Raw genomic sequence first — 13,515 nt, forward strand, 5'->3', positions numbered from 1 at the left:
AAAAAATAATACGAAATCTTTTATAAAAGGAAATACTAATATCTCATAAATTGTAATTTTAATTTTCTAAAAAAATTTAAAAGACATTTATTATTACTAATAATTATTATTATTTTTATTATTAAAAATATAAATACTCAACTTTGAACGAACTTTATTATTATTATTTACTTTTGATATAATAATTATAATTATAATTATAATTATTATATTATTAATATTAATATTCAAATATGAATTCTTTTTACGAAATTAATTACGTTACATATATATGCGAAAATATATGTCTCTATATATTTGTAAAAACAACTACAAGTTTCTTAGTCAAACGGGTCATTAAAATAAATAAATTTAGCATTTACATTCATTTAATACCTAAAACATATCATTAAATTGTTTCGTTTAAACAAACCCGTGATTTTACGGATTATTTCACTACTAATGATAATAAATCCCAACGTAAACTAACTGCTAGTAATAGAAACTACTACAAACCAAAAATTGCAACCTGTACTTGTAAGTTTGTAACTAACCAACTCATGTCTCTTTGACTTGGCAATAATCATTATTTGGGCTGGTGCGAACTGGGCCTACACTGTCTTGTTATCCATAATAATGACAGTACCCATGTATGTAGTTGCTTTTGGTCCTTTTGAGTCAGTAAAATATATCGATGATAAAATTAATGAAAAAATCTGGACGTTTAGGCTACTTTATTCGGACTTGCAATTGATTATTTGCATTTTAATAATAACTACCGTACTAACTTTTTAAATAGATTTGCTCTCAATGTATCATAAATTTTTACTAATACAAAAAGTTGACCAATATTTTGGCACTTTTCGGGGGGTTTTAGTCACGTTTTTCATTGTACATTTTGACTTTGAAATGTTCAAAAACGTTCATATCAATCAAACCGAGTGCAGTGATCCTACACGTTACCATCAAATAAATTCTCTTAATTCCCTTGTAATCTATTGATTAATTTCACATTTTTCACATATAACATACCAGTTGACCTTTGACGTCAATCTTATAGATCACACCCATTGACTTTGTGCAAATGTCCAATACAATATTCATTTTCAGCCATAAATGTTTTCATCTAATTAAGTGATCGACTTCACATATAACATGTCACAAGTTGACCTTTGACATCAATCTAAACTGGCGTCCATCATTACCTCGAAATCTTGTTAACAGTGGCGGAACTTGAAATTTTTTATCCAGAGGCGAGATTGATATGAACGGAAAAAATACAAAAAGTTACATATAGCAATAGTAATTTACAAATACAAAAATAAGAAATAACAAGTAGTGTCAAGTAGCATTAACATTTACATATAGCAATAGTAATTAAGGGCGAACTAAACTAGCTGTACAAATGTATTAGATGATAGCAACTGAAGATAAAGGAAATTAAGAAAGTTAAATGCCCTAGAGCTAGATTTTTAATCAAATACACATTCAGGAAGATTCAACAACCTTATACAAATAAAGAAAATTATATGCCCTAGACATTTAATTAAATCAATGAAAGTATGAAAATTAAGGCATTAAGTATCTGATCAGTTGCAAAATGGATTTCATTACGTACACATAAAGCCTAAATTGAATACCATTATAGAAATTAAGAAAAATACCTTAAACAACAAGTAAGTTCGTGTAATTTCATATGCAGAATTGAAACTAGTTTGTGGTTTGCTAGGAATCGTATTCGTGAAGATTAAATAACGGCATCCGTTCACTCATTTAGGTAATGGGCTGTTTTGGATTTATTTATTTAAAGGCTTTATGTTTAATTTTTTAGTGGGCTAAATCTATATAATTATTTTTAGTCTTTTTGGGGTGGGGCAATAAAATAGAAAAATAATACACTAAAGCCCAATACATGTAAAATTCAAGGTTACAAGCTAGAAGCCAGCAGGGGCAAATGCCCATTCCTGTCTTAAGCATCTTCCGCCACTGCTTGTTAACCTCTTGCCATAATTTGTTATTCTGTTAATGTATATATACACATACACACTCCTTCTTATTCATTGTAAACTCAACTATGATCTCATTCGCTCGGCTTTGATTGTGTTCGTTGTTCAGTTATCCGTGTTCGCTCTGTCGGTGTCATCTAAAGGTATGATCACAGATCATGATTTCATGCGTATATTACAAAGGTTGCTTATATAATATATTATTGATTGAAGATTGATTGTTTATTTATTAATGATTTTTTTTCTTTTCTTTTTATCAAACTGAAGGATTCTCTACTCAACCAATTCCACTCCAGAATCCAAGTTTCGAAACTCGACCGACAAATTTGACCATGAATACGACCTCCCAATTTGTACTCCTGGATAACAAAGTGAATGTTATTCCTGGTTGGACATTTAAAGGTACAGTTTGGTACGTGACAGCAGGTGGAAACATTTCTTTGCCAGGAAATGGGCATGGGGTCCAATTGGGTCCGAACGGTATGATCAACCAAACATATAAATCCGATGGAAGTTACGATTATGTCGTTACATTCACACTTGCACCAAGTAGTATAGAGTGTGCAAACAGCTCTACGGCTGTAAATGTTTCCGGTCATAGCTCATCCAAAATATTCTACTTTAGAGAATCACTGGGGACTGAAATGTGGCAAACTTATGCTTATTCAACATGGGGCGGCGAATTACGAGATGGTCTTATGGGAATACAAATTCAAAGTATCGCGAGTAGTTCAACTTGTTGGCCTATCGTCGACACTGTTTTAATCACCGGGATTCCGGCACAAATTATCTATGGAGGTTTGTCTTTATCTGTATACCATACTTTTGACTAATGATCTTGAGATAAAATAATAAACTAATCATATATCTCAAAGTTTCAAATAAAAATCATGGAACTGTATAAAATATTAGTTAGTCACTACTTTAAGCTTATAACTGACTCACACTTATTTTCTCAATCTGACGTGGACAGTCAAACGGATTGCTACATATATATAGGATTTTTTTTTATCTTTAAATTACATTTGTTAATATGTATTTTAGATATTTGATCAAAAGTTTAATACTTTTTGACAGACAATGGATTTGCTAATAGTGGGTTCGAAGTTGGACCTACTTTTATAGCCAACTCTTCGCAAGGTATCTTACTCGAGGCTGGAGCTCGTTTGGGACAATCTCCATTACAAGAATGGACCATTTTGGATGTAGTAAAATACGTCGACTCAAAACACTATGCGGTCCCACAAGGACGTGCAGCTGTTGAGCTGGTATCTGGTAGTCCATCGGGGATCGTATATAATACAGTATTTTTGAACCATGGTAAAGTTACTATAAACTTTATCATGGGTGATGCTAATGACTTGTGTGTGGGAGATTTTACGGTGTCTCTACAAGTTAAAAACATGATATGGAACTTTACGATGAAGAGCATAGGTGTTGGGTCAAGTGAAAAACATTCTGTAACATTCAACGCGAAGCTTGGCAACACTGAATTGATTCCTATAAGCTTTTCTAGCTATAGTGAGATTCGAACTAGTGACCACCAGGTGTTATGTGGACCTGTGATTGATAGCCCGACTTTTCAATTTTCTAGTGGGTTACGCTCGAAGAAACTACAACATGGATGGTTGGTTTGTAGCCTAGTTTTCATAACTTTTAGTTATTTACGGATAGAGTCGTTACTGTAAGTTTATGTTTATAAGTTTTGTAGGTTAATGCCTATTGAATCTTCCGTTGCCAGATAATAAAAATATTGATTTTGGTCTACATAACTAAGTGCAATAAAAGAGTATATACTAATATAGTAATATGTGAGTTATTCGGTAAATATATGTCACACTTTTTTAGGGGAGGCTCGGAGTGGGAATAAGGTGATCGACTGCTCGGGACACAGGGTTTTTAGGGGCTCAATTATATATTATATATACTAGTGAAATGACCCGTGAAATCACGGGTTTGTTTAAACGAAATAATTTAATAATATGTTTTAAGTATTAAGTGAATGTAAATAATAAAGTAATTTAGTTTAATGACATGTGAAATCACGAATTCCGACCATTACCCACTTTTATCTTTAACACGAAGTACTTTTATCATGTCATTTACACAATTTTTCAAAGTTACTGTTGCTTACATCCAATAGCCCGAGTGCAACCCTTGAAGTTACTATTGCTTTTCATTAGATGCATCTAAGCATACAACACAGAACAATGTCAAATTAATTAAAAACAAATTTATAATAAAGCATAATCTAACCATATAATTATTACCATTAGCACTGTATAAATTTGCAAACTTCCCAAAAATACATCAAAACTAACAACAATCTATATATGCAATATTAAAGTAATTGGGTGAAGATTGCTATAAAACACAATAAACACTTTTTCATGTAAAACATAAGGAAACCATTTGAAAATGCGCAAACCCAAATACATCTATAATAAATTTTGATACCAAGATACCAACACCCTAAAAGAAAGAAAAAAATACTCATTCAAACATTTCTTCAAACAACATATATGCAAGAAACAAATACTCATTACTCATAACTATTAATTAAATAAATATAAATTCAACGTTAGTGCATACCTAGTGGTCATTCATGAAACAACAGAAAACACATCCTCGGTGTCATTCTCCAAATAAATTTATCACAAAAACCCAAATAAACATATTTTTGTGAGGTTAAATGGGTATAACTTACCAGGGTTGACATCAATCAGAGATGTGAAAGAATAAAATAAAGGATGATCATAGCCGTTTCCATAAAATATCACATAAAAAAATAGAATCTAATCTTTATTTACTAACATTGTCATTGTTCATGGCATAAATTAGTCATTTCAATAATCATGTGCTAAAAATTCACCAACTACTATGATCAATCAAAATCTTTACTCTAATCATCATATACACATCAATATCTTTACTCTAATCATCATATATAAACTATAAAACGTCAATTCTAACTTTGCATTTTAATAGTTGATGTCTGCATACATTATCTATTAAAAAGTCCAAAAGCTGCATACACATTATATTAATACCCGCAAACACATCATTTTATCTATTACAAATATCAACTAACCAACCAACTTAATTGGACATAGTTTATGAAACCAAAGACTGCCAAAAATGAACACAATCAGTCCATTGGATCCCGACCCGCCCAAATGGAACTGCATGCAAAAAGGAAAACTAATTGATAAAGAACATAATCCTGACATAACTATTGTTAAAAAGGCCTGCACAACAACCCGAACACATACGTTTGACTAAAAAATGAAGGAATACCTCACATGGAGTTAGATATGACTGTATGAGGACTTCATTCAAAGGTAGTTGTGAAGTGCATCTTGAATGTTTCTGCAGCTATTATAAGTGTTCATTGTCTTCTCTATATACATAAAAAAAAAAAAAACAATTGAGTTCAAATTTGAAATTGAAACAAAAGCAACTAACTTTTCATGGTAAATCCACCTTGAACAAAAATAAAGTAAAATTCATTAGGTTGAGGTTGGTACCTATGGGGTAAGATTGTGTTTGAGGTTGACAGACGTGTAGTACTGGATATATCAAACACGTACAACTATACTTTGTTATACATTTGACAAAAAAATGCTAACCTTCAGTAACTACTACTGCTGGAATGCCACCAACAAATATCTTTTTCGTCTTAAAATCGTTCGACTCACCAGAGCCTTTAGGAATAGTTCTCTTAATCTTAACCAATTAAAAACAGTTATTTCAACAGCTAAAATAGTTATTTCAACAGTTAGTAACAACATTATCAACACCTGAACAACACCAAAGGGACTATGTATGTGAGGAATTAAAGCCATATCCCATAAACCAATACCCTATTAATAACTTTATCTACAAAACATCTAAATTCTGTTACTTCAAGCAAAAAAAAAAGAACACTAAATACCAAATTAATAATTTACAACAAAACAAATCTTAAGATGTAAGAAATATCTCAAGTAAATATTCAAATATTATCTATAAGCAATTAAAATTCTACTAATTAAGCAAAAAAGAAGAATGAAACTAATCCCTTTCATATTTTCCATTGATGACACTTTTTTCAGTAATAACAGTAACAGAAGGATCTGCATATGTAATAAACCCAAAACTTCTTGGTCGACCAGTTAATCGATCTTTCATTATCACTGAATCCGTTATCTCTCCATACTTTCCAAAATATTTCACAAACGTATCTATACACACAAATATAAATATAAAGCAAACACATATATAAAACCTTAATAATTTATAAAAAAAACATTATAGGAATCAGAACTAACCCATGGTTGTATCCAATAAAAATTTTCCTGTAACATCATAAATAAAAGTTTCGGTCAAAATCAATAAAGAAAAAAGAATTAAAAGATGAAATATTGTTGATGTTGATGAACCAGAACTGGTGTCGTCGTCGTCGAAATCAGATCGCTTGGAAGCCATTGAATTGATTATCGGTTAGTTGCATTTGGGGTATTTGAGGATTTTAGGCGTGTGTTTTTTATAGAGAAAATTAGGGTTTTTCAGTAGTTGGATCGTGAATGATATATTTTGAAGAACCCCTACCTTCTCATTTAGTTCCCGTATATTAGAGATAGAGATAGAGATTAATTGTATTAATAATTAATAAATAATGACATCATCTAAATTTTTATAAAAATTACATGTGGCAATCTTAAGCAAAATGAATGGTTAAATTGTGAAATGATGACATCATCATTTTAGAGATTTAATAGAAACTATATATATATATATATATATATATATATATATATATATATAATCAGATATTTTGAGAAACATAAGAACTAAAGAAACACAACTGAAGCAACAAAGACGAAACACGATATTCCCAAAAACAAGATTTACAGATCTACAGGGCAAACTCTTAAGTCTTTAAATAATTGAATTCAATTTAAGGTAATACTCCGTATTAACAACCCCTATCATTTCAATCGAGTAAAAGTTTCAATTATTAATGGAGTTTTACAAGTTACAACTATATTTTTTTTCTTTCTTTATTTGATTCTTCATTTGACCTGAAAACAGGGCATAGTCAATGGTCAACCTGTTATTCTTAAATATTTTGCACTTTGATAATTTGAGTGGATATTAATAACGTCTCTTGTAAATGTCATGCACATGAATACTTAAATTATACTCGTACCACTTGCCTTCTAAGTTCTAACCACAGCGTTAAGTTAGAGGCTTTGACTTTGTACAACAAAACGTTAATTCTTCAACTAGTTAGTTAAGGCTTTGTTCCGAGTTATTTTATGAAAGAAATGAAATGAGATGAAGAGGAATGAACGGAAAGAAAGTACGATGTTTTTAAAATGGTAGAACAGTTTCTCAATTGATTTATTATAGACTTTGAATACACAAATATAGTAACAGTTCGTAGGAGCAAGTTTACATAATGTAAACCTACTCCATTTATACTACAAACTAGGTTGCAATCTTATATAACCTATATACTTAATTTCTTATTTCTAAAATTAAGGAGAATCTCATCATACGGGTTATCTTCAAAAGTAAAAGTAAAACATATATCTAAACGTAAATGTAAACCGTAAACATAAACAATAAACGTAATCATAAATGCAAAAGTATATGACCCGTTTGGACTCATTTGATCCATGACCCGTTACCCAACTCAACCCATATAGACCCGTTTAAAAATCTGAACCGTTTGACCTATGGCTCATTTCAAACTAAAACTCTTTTTACTTATTACCTAAATCGATCCATCAAACCAGTTTGTCAGGTATATAGGCTGCCAATGGTTAGGGGCTTATATGCTACGTTTATGTATTGTGTGTCCAATACCAAGGGTGAAGGGTTTATGTGTAGCACTTCTCAAGTGTATTTTCGATTATCCGGACTGCACTCTGATGGACGAAATACGACAAGTTTCAAATAGTCATTGCTCTTCTGATCACAATCCTTTTATATTATGTTTAGCGGATTTAGTGTTAACACCTCGTTCTTTATAGAATACGAAAGAGGAATAAACTATTCTCAAAACATATAACACCATAAATTTAGATGTCATTCGTAAAAACATAACATATCGTTAAAGTTTCAATCTATCATTGTCAAAAAAGTCAATTTATCGTGTTTTGTGGATTGACCTAAAAGTAGCTACTTTTTATGAACGACAATATTAAAGTTACTAACAGGGGCCATAGCCACCAACTCGATCATATCCAAAAGGTTATATGTCATACTCACTTCTTACATACGTTAGAAGAAAGCCTCAGGATATGGCACTCACGGAAAACCCCTCGAGAGAACTTTGCTAGATATGAGCAGAACCTAACATTTACAAGAAACTCACAAAGGACTCCCAATTACTCCATAACCAAATACAAATCATATTATGACAATCCCCAATTAAGACTCAAACTCACAACCTCCAAACACCCAGGAATGAAAGAGCGACTACTCAGCTAAAGCTAAATAAGATATACTTTTATTTTGTATTATGTGATGTTTTCATATATATCTCTGGTCTCAAATAGTCTAATTTTTCCTTCAAACAAACTATTTTTGAAATTAAGTGGTAAATTTTAAGTTACAAAAGAAACAAAAATTTTAGTTACTAAATTAACAATTTTATTTATTATTTATTAAATAAATAGAAGCTGTACAATAATATACTGAAAAGTAAACAAGGCTCTTACTTTTGTTTTTTCGTCTTTGGGTGTGTATATTTCTTACCCTTGTTAAGTAAAGTTAGGAATAGAGTAATCGACATTCTCGTACCTTCATCTCCCAGGGTTTCATCACAATAATGTAAGCCTAAGTCCATTGACCTCCGTTAATACTGATTTCCAGCTCAATGTTTTTGTAATTACTTTACTTTAAATTAATTTGATTTCTATTAAATTAATTATTCTTTAGGAGGGCTTCGATCAAACGCCCACCTACACCTGATGCAGAAGAGGAAGATCAAGAACGAGAGCCAACTCTTCAAGAAATTATTAACATCAAAGTATCAATTTTTATTATTATTACTATATATACGATCTTAATTAATCTTAATTTAGGGCACAATTTTTTGTTTTTAATTTTAGGACTTTAGTACAAAGTGCGTATAATAAATTAATAATAATTCTGGTTTTGGCTTAATTTAATTCGTGTAGTTGATTGAGAGTGGAGAGAAAGAACGATTGAAGGAGCTTCTAAGAGAAAGACTCATTGAGTGTGGTTGGAAAGATGAGATGAAATCTCTTTGCAGGTTTTAATATATAAGGAATATTATGTATTTATTTATGATTTATAATAACTGTGCTGAAACTTGTTAATATTATTTTGGGATGATGATATGTAATCTTAATAACATACTTATACAAACTATCGATCGTGCAAGGTACAAACTTATAAAATCGGTCCACCCTATTGTTTGTTGAACATGTAACAATCAACGTGTTTCATGGTTGTAATCTTGGTTCTTTATGTGAACATTTTAGTCATTGAAGTATAGTTAAAGTTTAATAGGGTTTACACATTTTGGTTGATGCTGTAGGGTTTATGGAAAAGTGTTTTTTGCATAAATGGTGAAATTGCTCTACTTGTTACCCTGTTAATTTGATTAGGAGATTTCAAACCACGCTAATTGTGAGTGATTTGAATCGAGGCGATAATGCCAAATAGAAGGATTATATCATGAACCCAAATATGCGTAGCAATAACTGTTGATAAGTAATTACTATTAGTAATAGTATTGTTTTTAATGTCAAAGGAACTTTGTAATTGTACATCCCGAAAATAAAATTGTTGCAACTTGTATGGAACAAAACAAAGTGAGTGGTCGTTGTGAAATTTAGATGTGAAAGTTGGTTTCTTTTACTTCTAGAGCAACGATAAAAAGTTATGGCCTTATAGGACATTACATAGAGAAACTTATTGCAATATAAGATGGTTAACCAACTGGAATAAGCTGGAAATATAATCATAAATTGTTCATGTACTTAATCTTCTTATTTCTTAACTGATAAATATCTAATTTGACAGATCATATTCAAGGAAGAAAGGAAGGAATAATGTAACAGTTGATGACCTTATTCATCTCATTACCCCTAAGGGCAGAGGTGCGCTATATCCACGCCTTTAAATTTTTTTTTTTTTTCTCGTTTAAAAAAAAAAAAAAAAAAAATCAGTTCTTGATTTGTCACTGCGGTAAATAGTATTATACCATCTTGCATTATTGCTTTCTCTGATTTAATCCACTTCATAGTTCACATGATAAACTTGAATATTATCAAATGCATATAGTATATAGTGGTTGAGGGTGTATCTTATAAAATCAGGGAGAGATTCTCTTGCCGTCAGGAAGGGTAGTTCTAACTTCCTATGATATATGTAGATGCAGGTCATTTGGGTCATTTTTAACGAGTATATTTAAAGGTTGAAAAGAAATGCGTTAAGATTAATTTTATTAAAAGTTTGTGAAACAATGAAATTGCAAAAGTATGCCACTCAACCCTACGAACCATTCGACCCCCTAGTTTGCCATATACACTAGAGGCTTTCATCAATGTCAATAGCATGTCTTAGGGTGCGTTCGATAAAACTGAATGATTTAGCGCTGAATAGTTCATAATCTGAATGATTCAAAGGTTCTTAATGAAGTTGCTTATGAATGAAAATAACCTGTTATGATAATCATTTTGAACGAATAATGTGAATGATGTAAAATTCTCATATTAACCTTTAACATTAATAAAAACTACAATATAGTTGTTTAACAAGTGTTCTTGACATAACTCTAAGAGTATATTACATAAAATTTTGGTGTTTAATGGTTAAGAGATAGTTCCAGCTCTGAATGGTTCAACGCTGAATGCTGAAGCATTCAGCACCATCTGTCATTCAGAAGTCAGAACAAACGCGCTAAATGCTAAATGGTTCAAAATTCAACGCTAAACCATTCAAAAAGAGGTAAACTGACGCACTGTTAGTGTCAATAAAAGAAATAACCATCTCAAGATAGCCTAGTGGTGGGGTTCCCGATAATCTCACAACGGACTCAAGGTCAAACCTCAATAGCAACGGCCTGGGAAAAGGTCGGAACTGGTCACAGGATAACGTAATAAGACCGCGTACATCTGAGTAATATTACTTCCTTGAACAGGGAAAACCTAAATAAAATTAAAAACTTAAATCAATGACGTCTTCATATTGCTGTAATATGTTGTAATAATCTATCTCCATCGGTTAGGTTGGTGATCCATTTTAAAAATACAGTCTTCATTCATGTTTTTGTTTTTTTATGATGATAGTCTATTCCTTTATGTACTTCTTATGCAGCCGCTGTTCCCGATTCAGTAAAAGCCGAGTTATTGCAAAGGATCCGATCTTTTCTTCAATCAGCCGCTCTCTGACTGATGTTTCTTCCTCAACTGTTATTTGGATGTCACGTTGACCTGTGCTCTCACCCTTGTGTCTTTCTGCATTTGCTTTCATTATCAGTTGTACGTCTCTGAAACCCTCATCGAGTCATCCCATGAAGAACGAAACGTAGGAAACCAATTTTTCATTTGAGAATAATTTAAATTAAATTTCATTGCTTGATGCAAGTAATGAAAAGTATGACTTGTGGTTATAGAAGTTTGGTGTTACATGTATAATGTATTAATCACTGCTTCATAGTTTGTGTTGTATAAATAGAAAAGAAAGATGTTTTTTCGTTTCTTATTTGATGTGGGTTTGAACTGAAAGTCGCTATATATATTTTCTAGTTTTGTTGCTATGTTAAGATATATATCCATCTTTTTTTTTTTTTTTAATTTTATTTTATTGAAAAGCAAGCCTGTTTATGCACAAGTAGATGTAACACGACACGAATATAAACTACACTATTATCTTTTTTTTTTTTTTTTCTTTCTTTTTTAATTGAAAAGCAAGTCTCTCAAAATGTACCAGGTGGGGATTGAACTTGGATTCCTTTAAAACTTTCCAAGCATCTTACCATCAAGCCACCAGTGAATTTACACTATTAAATACTCGCATCTTTGAGAATAATTGTATTTCAATTCGTAAATTATGATTGGTTAATTAAAAAGTGAAGACCTTAATAATAAACAACGTAATTGGATTTTTTTTTTTTTTTTTTTTTTTTAAAGCAGAAATAGATTATCATTATTCTCAACATCAAGGTACATCACAACAAGCTGAGGGAATGACCCTACAGCCAACACACAACAAGCCGCAAGAAAAAATATTACCTATACATTACATGCACTAATACATTCACAAGTAAATACAGAAGTGACGAGCTAAATCGCAAACTGCAAGGGATCGGTTAACCACCCAAGCCAATCTATTTTTTTCGATTTGCATCTCTTCGCGACCCACTCGTAGCTTTTTACTTGAATATCGTTAAGCGCGACTGGAGAGCTCCAACATTTATTTTTGAAGACTTTAAGGTTACGATTCTTCCATATTAAATACCCACAAGTCCACTCCACCGCTTGCCACAACTTACGACCCGAGTCCGTCATTTGAATACCCGAATTTCCCAAAAAAAATGTCGTTCATGCTGTTGATTCTATACGACCCTAACTTCCACCAGCTTGCAATCTTTCCCCAAATCTCATTTGCGAGTTTACAACGGAACAACGAGTGATCTACCGATTCCACATCGAGCCCACAAATGGGACAAAGGACCGAATGGAGATCAATACACCTCTTGTCTAGCTCCGTTAAAACCGCAAGACTCCTTTTCCTCGCCCTCCAAACAAAAATCTCGACTTTGTTCGGCACCAAACTGTTACGAATTGTCTCGAAGGTTGCAGGACTACCTTGAAGCGTTCTGTCATTAATGATCTCCGTGAGCCGTTTTGTTGAAAATTTCCCGTCACCACTAAGGGACCAACGCCAAGAGTCATCTTTTGAATGATCTAGAACCAGTCCACGAAGGAGAGAGTTTAACTCATCGAGCTCACCCAAACATCTCCCCCAGGACTTCTGCTCCATTCCCAAGTGCCGACTGTTCCGCCACCTGAAGTCACAATTCTGCTACTGACTAGCGCTTCTAAGTTATTTTCCAGCCTCGACAATCTCTTGAACTTCTCTTCAAGTGCAAAGTCACCGAGCCAATGGTCCTTCCAAAACTTTGTAGACGCACCATTCCCAATAACTTTAATGAATGATTTCCTGAAAGATAAACCAAGAGAATCGATGCAACTACCGATTCGAATAATGTTAGCCCAAGCCGAAGTGAACGAAAACTCTCGATGATCCCCGGATGATACGAAACCACCCGAAGGACCATAAATACTTTTAATAACCTTGAACCACGAGGAGGAAGCTTCGGTATAAAACCTCCACCACCACTTGCCGATCAAAGCATAATTTTTATTTTTAAGTGACCCCACATTTAGACCCCCGCCCCATAAGGAAGTGAAATTTCTTCCCATTTAACCCAAGCCATTTTAGAGTCATTACCCGCCCCACCCCAAAAAAAGGAACGACGAATACTCTCTAAGTTTTTTTATCA

The 13,515-nt window shown here is 32.4% G+C and overlaps 2 protein-coding genes across 2 annotated transcripts; both read left to right on the forward strand.

Annotated features, from left to right (window-relative positions):
* The first annotated feature begins 2,046 nt into the window (after positions 1-2,046).
* On the forward strand, positions 2,047-3,720 carry LOC139864993 (protein BIIDXI-like). The gene is made up of 3 exons (XM_071853546.1): positions 2,047-2,128; positions 2,253-2,783; positions 3,063-3,720. The coding sequence occupies exons 2-3, from the start codon at positions 2,318-2,320 to the stop codon at positions 3,671-3,673; spliced, it is 1,077 nt and encodes a 358-aa protein (XP_071709647.1). The 5' UTR covers positions 2,047-2,128; positions 2,253-2,317; the 3' UTR covers positions 3,674-3,720.
* Positions 3,721-8,671: 4,951 nt separating this feature from the next.
* LOC139862251 (transcription and mRNA export factor ENY2) lies at positions 8,672-11,711 on the forward strand. Its single transcript, XM_071850823.1, has 5 exons — positions 8,672-8,807; positions 8,916-9,006; positions 9,158-9,252; positions 10,029-10,105; positions 11,325-11,711. Coding segments are annotated over exons 1-5 (339 nt in total). The 5' UTR covers positions 8,672-8,805; the 3' UTR covers positions 11,399-11,711.
* The last annotated feature ends 1,804 nt before the right edge of the window (positions 11,712-13,515 follow it).

The sequence above is a fragment of the Rutidosis leptorrhynchoides genome, chromosome 8 (genome assembly GCF_046630445.1).
Source record: "Rutidosis leptorrhynchoides isolate AG116_Rl617_1_P2 chromosome 8, CSIRO_AGI_Rlap_v1, whole genome shotgun sequence".
Classification (NCBI taxonomy): Eukaryota; Viridiplantae; Streptophyta; class Magnoliopsida; order Asterales; family Asteraceae; genus Rutidosis; species Rutidosis leptorrhynchoides.